This window comes from Vitis vinifera, chromosome 12, assembly GCF_030704535.1.
Source record: "Vitis vinifera cultivar Pinot Noir 40024 chromosome 12, ASM3070453v1".
Lineage (NCBI taxonomy): Eukaryota > Viridiplantae > Streptophyta > Magnoliopsida > Vitales > Vitaceae > Vitis > Vitis vinifera.
The window spans coordinates 5,225,728-5,240,658 of NC_081816.1; the positions used below are offsets into that span (position 1 = coordinate 5,225,728).

Below are 14,931 nucleotides of genomic sequence, written 5' to 3' on the forward strand. Positions count from 1 at the left end.
AATATTATATATTCAATCTCAAAAAATCTGCTATTACATAACAAATATGACTTTTCATATGGGTCCCCGTGTCTTTGGAAATTAAACAATAGGCTCATCTGATATGTAGATAGTCAGAAACCAACATGTAATATTGTAACGTACATTTTGGAAAACAATAGGCTGAGTTGATGTCTAGAAAGTCAGAAGCCGAAAGGACTTGACCAAGTCAAAGACGAGTAACTTTTTCGGTTAAGACGATGCGCCAAACCTGAATATGAAAATCAATGTGCCCACAAAATGGACATTTCTGTGGGTCCTCTTGTTTTTCTTACCCACCACTATTCCACCGACTTCCTCAAAAGTAAACCAGCATAGTACATAACGTGGACTTAGTATACCTACCACACGAAATGACTTCATTAGTCATTATAATGTTGAACACATTTGGAGGAAAAGTGGAAAACACATTCTTGTTATAGCATCGTATCTTCGTTAGATTCGATAGATGCCTATCGATATTCTAGAATTTTCCTATCGAACAAACACTCAGTTCAATTCCATCTCAACCACTTTTCAAGAAATTATGCGGTCCTCCTCTAGGACAATTTGGAGTACTGCAATAACCCCTACCTAAGAATAGATTTCTGGGTCTTGCAGACGCTATGGGATCTAATCTTGTGCAATATTCTCTGGCCGGTATAATTCTTTCAGATTTTGAAAATAATTCTTTCAGATTTTGTTTTTGAAAACAAAAGCCAAGAGTATTTTTTCAAGATATTGCTTAAAAATTGTGTAAATTTTTAAGAATAGAGAATCTTTCTTTATCTTCTCACTGCATCAAAATATATTCTTCAAATTGATTTCAAGAAAAAAAAAAAAAAAGGTTGAATTCACAAATGTGTGATTTTATTCATCCGAAAGAAGCGCTTTTCAATCAGGTGTGTAAAGACGTACAAGAATATGAATCTCTACTGCCACTACAACTTCTAAGGTCCCATCATCTTCACCAACACAAATCAAAGCCCTCTACTACCTACGTAAGTTTGAAGAGAAAATTAAGGAAACAAGAATCTAAATCAGATTACGGCACCAGTTTGGTGGATTCCCATTCAACAGCTTTCTTCAAGAAACTGCCCTCTTCTAGAATCATCTGCAAAGGCAAGAGCCCTAACCCATCAGCCACGGCCAGCATCATTCTCTTGGTCGCAGTCTTGAAGTCCTCAAAATCCAACACCCCATTTGAGTCACAATCGAACTGCGAGAACAGAAAGCAGTAGACTCCAGCAACTTCATCTGGGTCTGTCTTCACATCAATCCCAAACTCGGTCTCAAAAACCCTAAGACACTGCAGTTCTTTCAACATCTCCTCGTAGGAAAGCACACCGTCTTGGTCTTCGTCAAGAGCGGCAAAGCTGTCATGTACCCAACTGTTGAATGCTTCTTCATCTTCAACAAAGCCATCAATGGTGGCACCATTCAGAATTTCTACACTCATGATGGAAGCTCTTCTTCTAATCGCTACTCTTCTGCGGAAGTTTTTTGGACTAGAGAACAGAATGTATATCGGAGACGTTGATTTCGATGAAAGTACAGACGGGCTTGTACTCATATATATATATATATATTGTTGTAGAGTTTGTGCAGATATCTATTTGTAATCGGTTTCTATTTCCTATATTGAATACAGTTATATTCTACTGAAAATATTTGTATTCCTTTTCTTTTAGGGTACTAGTTAGATTTAGAAACTTTCTAAAATATTTGTATTTCCTTCTCTAAGATGGTTCTTGCTAGATTTAGAAACTTCATGAATTTTGCGTTTCTTTCTAATGTATTTAATTATGTTGAAATTATAATCCCACTTAAAATCAAATTAGAAGAATTTTAAGAATTTAAGAAATATTAGAAATTGTTATTTACTTAGGTTTCTTATTATAATTAAAACTTTTTGTCTAGGAATTGATGTCCTAATATAAGTATGATTAGTTTATTATCAATAGACTTGTTATTATGTTGAGAAGTAGAGTGCAATAAATTTTATTTTAGCAAACTATTATTAATACCCAAATGTGTGGTTCCAACAATTGGGATTAGAAAAAGTGAAATGCCAAATCTGAGATAGAATACTAGGAAAAATGCAAAATCACAAGAAAGTTGCAATTTTGTTAGTGAAATTATGGTTACAAATAATAATTCAATTCATATTTGACTTCCAAAATTTAAAAGCAAGAATTTTGATAATTAGTGTAATCGTATGTGCGTCTTATTTAGATCTCAAGATTTATGGGATCTAGTAAATATCAGTTACAATGAAATGATCAATTCAAAAGAATTCGAGGCACTATCAAAGGAGTAAAAAGATTCATTGAAAGATTCTTGAAAGAAAGATTAAAAAACACCTTATGCAATATTCCAAGTAGTAGATGAATCCATATTTGAGAAAATCTTATAAGTGAAAACATCAAAAGAGGCATGAGTTATTTTACAAAAATTATATAAAGGTGATGAACGTGTTAAGTGAATGAAGTTGCAAACATTAAGATGTAAATTGGAGTCTCTTCGCATGAATGACTTTGAATTTATCTCATATTATTTTAATTGAGTACAAACCATTGTTAACTAGATGCAAGTTAATGGTGAGAAGCTTGATAATCAACGAATAGTAGAGAAAATTATGCGATCTTTAAGTGCAAGGTTCGCCTATACTGTTGTAGTAATTAAGGAAAGAAAGAATATATTCATTTCACGGTTGAAAGATTGATGAGTTCATTGTGTTTGCATGAACTAAAAAATTAACTCTACAAATTTGATGATAAAAGTGCGAAGTGTGCTTTCATTAGTTATAGAAATGTAACTAGGTTACAAACTGTATAATCTAGAAATAGGAAAGTTGATTGTGAGTAGAGGTATTCAATTCCTAGAGAATGAGAGTTAGGCATGGACTCAAACACAAAGTGAGGAAAAATGAGTTGTCATTGAAGAAGACTATGGAAAACAATAAGAATTAGAAGGATTCTACAACAAATATTTCTACTTCAAACACACTTGCTCCTATTAGAAGTGCTCCTATGCAAACGAAAACAGGGTAGGAGTCTGAACCACAAGGTCGTCCAAAACGTTCTTGTATTGCATATTTAAGGGATTATGAAGTCATGAAAGATATTGAAATTATTGATGAAGGTTTAGTTAACTTTTTTCTATTTGCATATTGTGATCTAATTTTGTATAAAGAAGCAACAAGTGATAAGCAGTGGATTCAAGCAATGAATGAAATAGAGAAAAACAATACATGGAAAATAACTAATCTACTAATTGGAAAAAAGCTTATAGGTGTTAAATGGGTTTATAAGACAAAATATAAACTTGATGGTAAAGTTTATCAATTTAAGGTAAGATTGATTGCAAAAGGTTGTAAATAGAAGCTAGGTATTGATTATTTTGAAGTTTTTTCACAAATTGCTAGACTACATATCATTCGCATGATAATTGCATTTGCAGCTCAGAAAATGTGAAAAATTCACCAAATGGATATGAAGTTCGCTTTTCTTAATGGTGTACTTGAAGAAGAGGTTTTTGTTGAACAACCACCAAGATATATTAAGGAAGGGTAAAAGAAACAAGTTTACAAACTTAAAAAGGCATTATATGGGTTAATGCAGGCACCATGTGCTTAGTATACGCGGATTGGTACCTATTTATTGTTGCATGGATTTCAAAAGAGTCCTTTTAAGCATATGCTTTATATCAAATCAAATTCTAATGGTGATATAATTGTTGTATGCCTCTTTGTGAATGATTTAATTTTTATAGGAAATTGTCAATAGATGTTTGAAGATTTTAAGGAGACAACGAAAAAATAATTTAAGATGACAAATTTGGAATCCAATCTTATCATGATAATTTATTTTCTATTAAGGATGACTAAAAATTTCCATTTTAATTTCTCTCACGTGCAAGAGCCTTCCATCCTATGGTTCTCTCTCCAAATCTAAGCAAAAGAGAAGTGTGGTCTTCTCTCTCTTGAGGCCTATGGAGGTTAGGGTTTCTTCTTACTATAAGTGAAAGAATAAGACTGAACTAACCTTAAACCCTTGGGTTTCACTGAATAAAATAGTACAAGTAGAAATTATAAGTCACTTAATTATAAACATTTATACAATCTTGTACTTTTACAAAAACACTTGTGTCTTATATTTATATACCCTAATGCACACTTATGATTAAAAAAGAGATTTTCCAAAAAGCATGTGCTACCAAAGAATGTAAGTTCAAGCATGGATCACATGATCCATGGAAAAATACTAGCTCTCTTTTAATCAAATTTTGAAATTGACTCAATACTCTAATAAAATAAGTCAACTTCACTCTAATATCCTATTACATTAAAATCCAGTGTCAAGAGCCCTTACCCATCAACCATATACATATGTCAATGTTGTTAAGAGCCCCCATTAATATTATAAATTCTAGCTTCAAGATCCAATATTAAGAAAAGTTTAAAACTAGTTTGACATATACATATGTTAAGGTTGTCTTTAATTTTACCAATGATGGAATCTTGTTTGTATGATATCAAGGTTTCTTCCCTTTCTCTCAAAATTGAATTCAACATATGCCAAGGTTATATATAAAGTATGTCAAGGTTAGGTGAAACAAATATCAAGGTTAATTTATATTATGTCAAGGTTGTCTTATATTTTTGTCTCCATGCTTATTCCAATAAATGTCAAAGTTTGGTGCTATATACGTCAAGGTTTCTAGGTACATATGTCAATGTTAAATTCTATGTATATCATGGATGTCTCACATAAGTCAACATTTGGTGTGACATATAGCATATTTGGTATATAATGTAATAGTTGCTATTATATGTTAATGCTAGGCCTGGGTCATCTCTCAAGGTTGCCTACGAAAATTTGAATATTATTTTATTTTATTGTTAGTTTGTAATGAAAAATGAACCTATTACTATATAAACCTTGTTGCCAAAATAAATTTAATACATGTTTAAGTATAATAATAACAATCAAGTCCTAGAACCATGTAAATAACCTACTATTCAACCAAAAAATTTATTATATATACATTTGAATATTAAAAACACAATTCCACATAGTCTTTTTCAAAGTACAATCCATTTTCTTTATATAAACAAAACCTAATTAAAAACATTAAATCAAGATAATATATGCATTGAAATTGAAATTTACAACATTATCTTCATAAGAGTTGCTCTTTGTTTCTTCATCTTCATTTTCTTCTTGCTATGTTTCTCTGATATATACCTAGCTGGTAGGATAAACACAACATTAATAGAAAAGTAAACAGAAAATACCAAATTTTTTTTCTTTTCAACAGAGAACATTCCTTACCTTCAATATCGCAAAGATATATATATATATATATATATATATATTCAATGTCTCATGTCAACAAAGTTTAATTACATTAGATTTGGATAAGATCAATCATGGATAAATCCAAGCTTCAGACATGGAGAAACAATGCATGCAATACCCGGTATTGTGTTTTTGCACTTGGGTTGGGAAGACTGCAATGACTTCCTTGTTTTGCTTCACTATTCTAAAGCAGTTCACCTCCTGAGCTTGTGGCAGTGTTTTGAAAAATTAGAACTATTCTCATGTGCAGTTCACCTTCTAAGCTTGTGGCATCTAATTGAAATAATCAATGAACCCTTTGATCAGTTAGGCCCTGACTTTCAGGCATTAATAAACCTGGTGCAAACTACACAACCTAATGCAACTCAAATTATACAATTTCTTAGAATGGTGGGTCATCTGCCTTGCCTTTTTCTTTTTTGATAGGCAAGAAATTTATTAACAGGCACCCAACAAGAAAAGGGATCACACCGCGTACAATGGAAGCATACAAATGGGCCATAAGGCTGAAAAGAAGGGAAAAAGCTGCATATGCCCCCTCCTCCCTATACATTATCCAAAAAATAAATGAACCCTACATGAGTAAAATATACAAATTCATTTGATGCCATTGAGTTTGCCCTGATTCAGGTTTGTTTAACTTGCTTTATGTAATCTAGTGGCTGCTGAGCATTTGGTTTCAAGAACATTGCTTTGCATGGATACATAGATTCACCCCTCTTTTCATCTCCCTAACATCTTACTCTTAATTTCACATTTCGTCCTCAGAATTTAATTTTATTAGATTTCGCAGATTTGGGCACGTTTATAACAATCAGCAAACGCAGCTGACGAAGGCTCTGCTCCATGCGTTTTTAGACCCAAAACGTGCTATGACCCAACACTATGGTGCAATTCAGGGTTTAGCAGCTCCAGGACCAAATATGATACTCCTCTCTCATACTTCTTTTATATGATTGTACGAAGAAAATAAATAAAAAACCATCTAAAGAACAAAATTCTGGGGCTTTAGCTGCTTTTATTTTATAATCTTTCCTACTTTAGGAAAATGAATTTACTTGAAATGGAAGTACTTTGACAGAGTTCCTTCCATATACTCTTTTTTTTTCCCTTCTTAACCGAATAAAAAATCTGTTTCTTCTCTTCTCAACCAAATGACATATATATATATATATATATATATATATATATATATATATATATATATATAGGAGCTTGTTTTTTTATCGTTTATCCTATAGTTAGTTTCTAAATTGTATCTGCCATTAACTGGAGCTTTAAGCTGTTTGTGATACTGTACTTTTTGCTTAGGTTCGCCTACTTGTAGTGCCAAATCTTGAACCATACCTTCGACTTCTTGAACCTGAGATGCTCCTTGAGAAGCAGAAGAATGAGATAAAGAGGCATGAAGCATGGCGTGTTTATGGGGCCTTGCTGTTGCGTTTTGTTTGTAATGGGTTTGTAATGTTATCCAGTATGAGAAGTCCTAAGATGGGTTATATGTTGCATGTAATGAGAACATGTTTCTTTTATTCTTTCTTTCTAGCGTGCGACAGGTCAATCTATATATGATCGGCTAAAATGTTCCCACTTTGCCATCCCCACCAGCACGTGTTTTCAGGACCAACGGAAGGGTAGTTACATCACCACCAAGAGTATCATGAATTTTCTTTGATTGGCAATATATACACTTACGCACACATACTGTTGGAAAATTGGTGAATGAAAAGAACTTGAATTGTGTGTTAATGGTGTAATGAGAAACAAATGTGGGACAAATATCCCACATTGAAAACTCATTAAAAGTTTCACTTTAAAGACTAGTTTATAAAGAATGAAACTAGTATCCCACATTGGAAACTTATAGAAAGTTTCAATAGCTTATAAGAGCTATACTTGCACCTTGGGTTGGGCCCTTAAGGGCACCAAAGTTTTTAGAGGGTTGAGGACCCATATGGGCTGGGGTCCGATAACACACGCGCGCTCGTCCCAACCCGGGCTGGGCTAGCATGGCATGGAGCCTATTCTTTTTGCACTAAAAAGTCCAACAACTTCATTTTTTGGAAGCTTGAAACTCAAATAAGAACCGACTGCACAGTGGCGTTTCCGATAGAGCAAGTTGGACAGTGTCATTACCGGTTGAGCAAATGGGTGCTTGACTGGTCCAACAACTTAATTTTTGGAAGCTTGAAACTCAAATAAGAACCGGTTGCACAGTGGCGTTTCCGATCGGGCAAATGGAGCTCAGACCGATCGACCGTTTCTTGGACAAAATTAGAACCGGTTGGACAGTGTCATTACTGGTCGAGCAAATGGGTGCCTGAACAACTTCATTTTTTGGAAGCTTGAAACTCAAATAAGAACCGACTGCACAGTGGCGTTTCCGATAGAGCAAGTTGGACAGTGTCATTACCGGTTGAGCAAATGGGTGCTTGACTGGTCCAACAACTTAATTTTTGGAAGCTTGAAACTCAAATAAGAACCTGTTGCACAGTGGCGTTTCCGATCGGGCAAATGGAGCTTAGACCGATCGACCGTTTCTTGGACAAAATTAGAACCGGTTGGACAGTGTCATTACTGGTCGAGCAAATGGGTGCCTGACTGATTGACCGATCCTGTAACAGTCCCAAATTTTCAGTTTCTACTTAAGTTTCAAACGTTATAACAGTCAAATTTTCAAATTTTTGACTGTTAGAAAATCAAAGAACATGTCTAATGAAGGAGACACAACCTTTGAAGGGGACACAACACTTGGTTTGCAAGGATATAAATAGGAGATTGCCCTCTTTATATCAGTTTTAGAGTGGTATCCTGAAAGACAGACACCATTTACTATTGCAATCAAGAACAGGGTGTCAATATTCTGTCTTTAGGACATTGCAATTTACAAGCCTCTAAACAAACGAATCTCTTTTTACTTCCATTCGAATTTTTTTTGTTTCCTATTTTGAATTACTATAGGTTTGTTCCATCATCACCCCAACACATACTACCTAAAATATATAAGGTTTTGTACGACTTCTATTCCTATATGGTCATTAATATAACCAACTAAAGATTTGACCTAGGGTTGATATTGATGTCTTAAAATGATACAAGTTACAGTACTGTAGCTGTCTGATCATTTTGTTGGTTCAGTGATAAAGGATCTTTTGAAAGTGTATGTTGTTTATGAAATACCATAAGAAGCAAAAGAGTACTCTATTTTGGAGAACTGGTTTGCTATGTACTCCTGGGTTTATGGGTTGGGCTCTTTTTCTTACATGCCTGTCACACGCTTCTCTTTTGCAGTTTGTGGGTCAAGTCACATTGTGATGCAGTTAGGTGTTGTCATTTTGGAAAAGGTTTTTGTTGCGACGGTGGAAGCTTTCATGCAAACATCGTTAATCATGAACATAAAGATAAAACAATAACACATATGAAATACGAGGTTTTAACGTAGTTCGGCTAATCATGTCTACGTTCATGGATGAGAGAAAATCATTCCATTATATAATAGGGAACATTACAGATGATAGAACCAAAATATTAATATTATAGAGGACATAACCAAATATAACTATTGAATTCCAGAAACATCTCATGTTTCCTTACTCTTCGTATCCCTATCCTACCACGAGCCATTTCATTCCATCGGGTACCTCCCATTCTTCCTCACATCTCTATCCACCTCGTATAACATCTCTATCCACTTTGTATAGTCTTTACAGACCCATTCATAACTTTTTCCCCCTCATAATCTAGAATATTTATAAAGATATTTCCAATAACTTTCCTTATTCTATAGGATTCTAATATTACAGTAATATATCAACCTAAAAATATTCTATACAATATTTTTACAAAAAAAGAAATATATACTAATTAGGAATTGGGACACTTCCTAACAATCTCCACCTTGTACCAAATTCCATGAAGTCACTCTTCACAGAGCACACAAAATGAAGATAAAAGGAATTTTCAGTGAAAGTGGAATCGATTGCTTTCTTGTAGTGATATGATACAAAAGATTGCTCTCTTGTAGTGATATGATACAAAAGGTTTGTGTCATGGAGAGTTTGAAAATTGACTTTATGGAATTTGGTCCAAGGTGAAGATTGTTTGGAAGTGTCTTAAATTCCTAATTAGTATAGATTTTTTTTTTTGTAAAGAATATTTATAGGGATATTTCCAACAATTTTCTTTATTGTATAAGGAAGTCTAATATTACAATAATATATTAAATTCCTAAGGTGGAGATTGTTAGGAAGTGTCTCAAATTCCTAATTAATATAGATTTTTTTTTTTGTAAAGAATATTTACAAGGATATTTCCAACAATCTTCCTTATTCTATAAGGAATTCTAATATTACAATAATATATTAACCTAGAAATATTCTATATAATATTCTTGACAAAAAAAATAAAAATAAATCTATACTAATTAGTTTTGGGACACTTCTAAACAATTCCACCTTGAACCAAATTCCATGAAGTCAATCTTCAAACTCTCCATGACAGAAGCTTTTATATCATATCACCACGAGAGAGTAATCAACTCCACCTTCACTGAAAATTCCTTTTGTTTTCATCTTGTGTGCTTTGTGATCTTTTACTTTTTCAGAAATCTTTAACCCATGCTTTGGTACCAGTTTGTTGATCGGTGGAATCTTTGATGTAAATATCGTTAATCAATAACACAAAAATAAAATAATCAACACAAACTATACACGAGATTTTATGTGGTTCGACAAATCATGCCTATGTCCATGAATGAGAGAAGATCATTTCATTATACAATAGAAAACATTATAGAGGATAAAACCAAAACATTACAGAGAACATAACCAGATACAATTATTGGGTTCCTAAAGCATTCTATGTTTCCCCATTCTTCGTATCCCTACCCTACCACTAGCTGTCTCACTTCACTGGGTACCTTCCATTCTTCCTCACATCTCTATCCACCTCTAGTCTTTACAAGTCCATCTTTATCTCATTAGTTTTCCCCTTCCTGGCCTATAATATTTATAAGGACATTTCCAACAATCTTCCTTATTTTATAAGGAAGTCTAATATTATAATAATATATTAACCTATAAATATTCTATATAATATTCTTTACAAAAAAAAAAAAAATCTATACTAATTAGGAATTTGGGACACTTCCTAATAGTTTTTAGGAAACAAAAGCCACAACCCACTGCGTCTTGTGTGACTTGATGAGATTGGAATGTTTGTGTCAAGAGGACTTGAAGCAGATATGACATAAGTATTGCAAAACTAAAATTTTGCATTATACCTTTAACATGAGCTAGACCCTGAAACTATGGACTCCTAAAGTATTTATTGTTCGGTGATTATATATGTTGAAACTAACATAGTTGAATTAAAACTTTTTTTTTTTGAAAGACATGTTGTTTCTAAATAAACATAACTTAATTTAAAGGATGTGTCTTGTATTCTAAAAGTCACCATCAAATCAATAAATAGGGACCCCCATGACATTTTTTATTTATTTATTCATTCATCCATTCTCTCCACTATTTTTTTTTTTTTTTCATTCTAGTCCTCCTTAGCTTCAAGTCTAATAATTTCTCTTTTCTACCAAATCAAGTGATTCGTTGTTTCTTATAATTTGAAGTGCTACTATCACAAGAAAGTGATCATTGTATTATATGAAATGATTGCTAATAAACCGTAAGCACCTGAGCGGGACAAATTCGTCTTAAGGACATAGAGTCAAACTTTAGCCTCGATCAACTTTATTTATAAGTTCCAATTTTCTACTTCATTTTATTTGTATGTTTATTATATGCACTTATTATCCATATATTTTCAGTGATTTGGATTACAGTATACGAGGATCTAACTTTTGTTCACTATCGCCCATTCCTAAATTGTACGAAGATATAAATGCAAGGCAAACAATGAGCACTTGGAGCGGCCATCTCTCAAGAAGATAGCAACGGATGGCCCAATGGATCCGGTGCCAACCAACTTCTTGTCATCTAACATGCAACCACCAGAAACAAAAGGTCCTGTTCCTTCGACTGATCCTGACATGGGCCCATCATCATCTTCCAGGCAGATTCCTCATGGAAACATTTAAGAGAGCAGAGATAGAAAAGGTACGGGTGATAATCGGGCTATGAAGATGTCAGCTGTCCTCACCCAAACTTGGAGGGATGACTTGAAATCTGGGCATCTTCCGGTATCTCTATTTGAGTTGTTGGTGAAAGTATTTTGCCGTTCGTTCCAGCTTCTGAGATGTCTTTGCGCTTGTAACCATTGGGAGGGAAGATTAAAAAAATTCTGTTTTTCTCACATGGTATATAATTCATGGAATCACTTCAATTCAAGAAAGAAGCTTATTTCTAATGAATTTTTATAGAAGTTTTGGCCTTTTTATGGTCCCCATCTTACCAATTCAAGCTCTGAAAGGGCAAGGAGGTATCAACAAATGACTTATGGAAAGGAGATCCTTATGTTTTCATTGAGTAATAAGCAAGCTTTGAAAGGCCAATTGTTTTTGCCTGAAAGAAAGAAATCCTCTATTTTCTTCATTAGTTATAACCAGCAATTACATGGAAAGGAAAGCAAAAACATGGTGTTCAATTGAGAGAACATATAGAAAAATAAGTCCGCTAGCGATTCAAATACCTCAACAAAATCAACAAACAATTCAAGCATCCATTTTCATGGCTTCCCGTTCAACAGCTTTCTTCAGGAAGCTGTCCTCCTCCAGGACCATCTGAACAGGCAGGAACCCCAACCCATTGGCCATGGCGAGCATCATTTGTTTGGTCTCCTTCCTGAACTCCTCCAAATCCACCGCCCCATTCGCATCATGATCGAACTTCACAAACAGGGAGTCGTAGACATGAGCAAGCTCATCTGGATCTCTTTTAACATCAATACCGAAGTGTGTTTCAAAGACCCTCAGACTCTGAAACTCTTTCAGCATCTCTGGATAGGAGAGGAAGCCATCATGGTTTGTGTCAAGATTGGAAAAGCGGTGATGGATCAAACCATTGAATGCTTCTTTATCTTCCACAAAGCTGACAATGGTGGCACCGTCCAACACTTCCACACTCATTCTCTCTTCTGCTCCTGCGCTCAAACTGGCTAGTATCCTAGAAAAGCTCTAACCCAAGAACCAAGTAGTAAAAAAGCTTTTGATTTTGATGAAAATGAAGGATGCCAAGGTTGCATATATATAGCTGAATATTAGATTAGTAGAGAAACAACCGTTAAACTTCTAGCAAAGTGATATGCTGGTTCAAACACACCGAAAGTTTTCAGCCTATTGTTTCTTTATTGTGCCTGTGGTTTCTGAAAACTCCCACGCAAACCAAGCTAATGGGAAGGCTCTCGTAAATACCATCATCACTTTGTCGGTGAAACTGTATCAACATATACATATACAATGTTAGAAATTAGGTTCTACATGAAAATATTATATATTCAATCTCAAAAAATCTGCTATTACATAACAAATATGACTTTTCATATGGGTCCCAGTGTCTTTGGAAATTAAACAATAGGCTCATCTGATATGTAGATAGTCAGAAACCAACATGCAATATTGTAACGTACATTTTGGAAAACAATAGGCTGAGTTGATGTCTAGAAAGTCAGAAGCCGAAAGGACTTGACCAAGTCAAAGACGAGTAACTTTTTCGGTTAAGACGATGGGCCAAACCTGAAAATGAAAATCAATGTGCCCACAAAATGGAAATCTAATATTCATGTAAAAAATATATAGCTATGAAACTCTAATAGTAAAACATAGATGGTGATTGGTGAGGATATATTTTAAAGTAGGATTCTGGAATGGTGAAATAGCTAATGTGGCAACTCAAAGGGTTGGACAAAGTGAGGCTTTTGTTACTATTTGTTAATGGGAATTTGATGGTAGTGGTAACTTAGTCATCACCTTGCTTTTACAAAAAATTTAAGAACCCTACTCATCTATCTTGTCTACAAGTGTGTGTCAGTTTTCCACCTTTCAAGGCATTGGCCTAAAACCCCAAGTTGTAAAATAAGCCTCATTCTCCTATTGTGCCTTCTTCCTCATCCATAATGACATGGAAAAGAGATCCAAGTTAGAACATCCCCTCCCTCAACCCCCAAAGGGCATTTCTGTAATTTGAATGATAATAAAGGGGTATTTTGGAGTTGGAACATGAATTGTAATATCAACTAATTCACCTCCTTGAAACAAATATAAACAAAATTTTATTTGTCCTCATGTCCAATGCAAGGGTTATTTTTTATTTATTTATAAAACTCTATATAGCTATGAAATTTTTACTATAAATTTATAAATTGTGTTTATACCCATTTTTTTTTAAAAATAATTTTACTCGAAAAAAAATGAAAGCTAAAAGATATAATATCAGTTAACAAGCAATTGTTTTTTAAAAAAAGCGAGGTTTGAACGTAAGATTAATTTTTAAAAGTATATTTTTTACATGATAATTTAAAATATCTTTTAGCCGAAATCTAATATTAAGGAAGAGTAAAAGAAACAAGTTTACAAACTTAAAAAGGCATTATATGGGTTAATGTAGGCACCATCTGCTTAGTATACGCAGATTGGTACCTATTTATTGTGGCATGGATTTCAAAAGAGTCCTTACATCAAATCAAATTCTAATGGTGATATAATTGTTGTATGCCTCTTTGTGAATGATTTAATTTTTATAGGAAATTGTCAATAGATGTTTGAAGATTTTAAGGAGACAACGAAACAATAATTTAAGATGACAAATTTGGAATTAATATCCTATTTTCTTGGAATTAAATTCCAACAAACAAATGATGATATCTTTATCTCATAAAATAACTATGCTATAGATATTCTAAAGTGATTCAAGATGGAATCATCATCATAAATCCGTACTCTTATTCCAGAGTGACTACAGATGATAAAGGAAAGCATTAGGCATAGTAGGAAGTCTTCCTTATTTAACATCTACTAGACCAAATATTGTTTTTGGAGTGGAAATTATCATTTGATTTATGGAAAAAAAAATCATATTAGTTACGCCTGCAAGCGACAGTGAATTTTGAGGTATGTAAGTGATACTTGTGATCATGAAATTTTCTATTCATATTCAAGCAACTTCAGTTTAGTGGGTTACATAGATAGTGATTGGGGAGGCGATGTAGAGACTAGAAAGAGTACTGGTGGGTATATATATTTATTTATTTATTTATTTATTTTTATCTTGGAACAAGAGCATTCTTATGGTCATAAAAAAGCAACAAGTTGTAGCATTATCAATTACAGAAACTGAATACATGACAATTACTTTCGCAACATGTTGATTAGTTTGGCTTTACAGGATGCTTAGGCTATATTTGGTTCCCGGAAAGTACTAAGAAAAGAGAAAAATATTAAAGAAAATGGTTTGATCATGTTTAGTTTCACTATAAAAAAATATAAAATAAAATATAATTAAAATTCATCAAAAGTTTAGATATTTTTAAATTATTTAATCTTTATATAATAGAGGAGACTAAGTGAAATGAGTTTGAAAAAGCATATAAAAATAATTTATTG

At 33.4% G+C, this 14,931-nt stretch overlaps 2 protein-coding genes across 2 annotated transcripts; both read right to left on the reverse strand.

Annotated features, from left to right (window-relative positions):
• Nucleotides 1-871: 871 nt before the first annotated feature.
• LOC100263732 (uncharacterized) lies at nt 872-1,578 on the reverse strand. Its single transcript, XM_002267505.4, has one exon. The coding sequence runs from the start codon at nt 1,475-1,477 to the stop codon at nt 1,064-1,066; it is 414 nt and encodes a 137-aa protein (XP_002267541.1). The 5' UTR covers nt 1,478-1,578; the 3' UTR covers nt 872-1,063.
• Nucleotides 1,579-11,828: 10,250 nt separating this feature from the next.
• On the reverse strand, nt 11,829-12,571 carry LOC100253285 (uncharacterized). Its single transcript, XM_002264559.5, has one exon. It carries the CDS (start codon nt 12,457-12,459, stop codon nt 12,046-12,048), a length of 414 nt encoding a protein of 137 aa, XP_002264595.1. The 5' UTR covers nt 12,460-12,571; the 3' UTR covers nt 11,829-12,045.
• Nucleotides 12,572-14,931: the final 2,360 nt, after the last annotated feature.

Bases quoted from the DNA above. Each gene is read 5' to 3' on its own strand.
- LOC100253285 (XM_002264559.5), bottom strand. From the start codon at position 12,459: ATGAGTGTGGAAGTGTTGGACGGTGCCACCATTGTCAGCTTTGTGGAA.
- LOC100263732 (XM_002267505.4), bottom strand. From the start codon at position 1,477: ATGAGTGTAGAAATTCTGAATGGTGCCACCATTGATGGCTTTGTTGAA.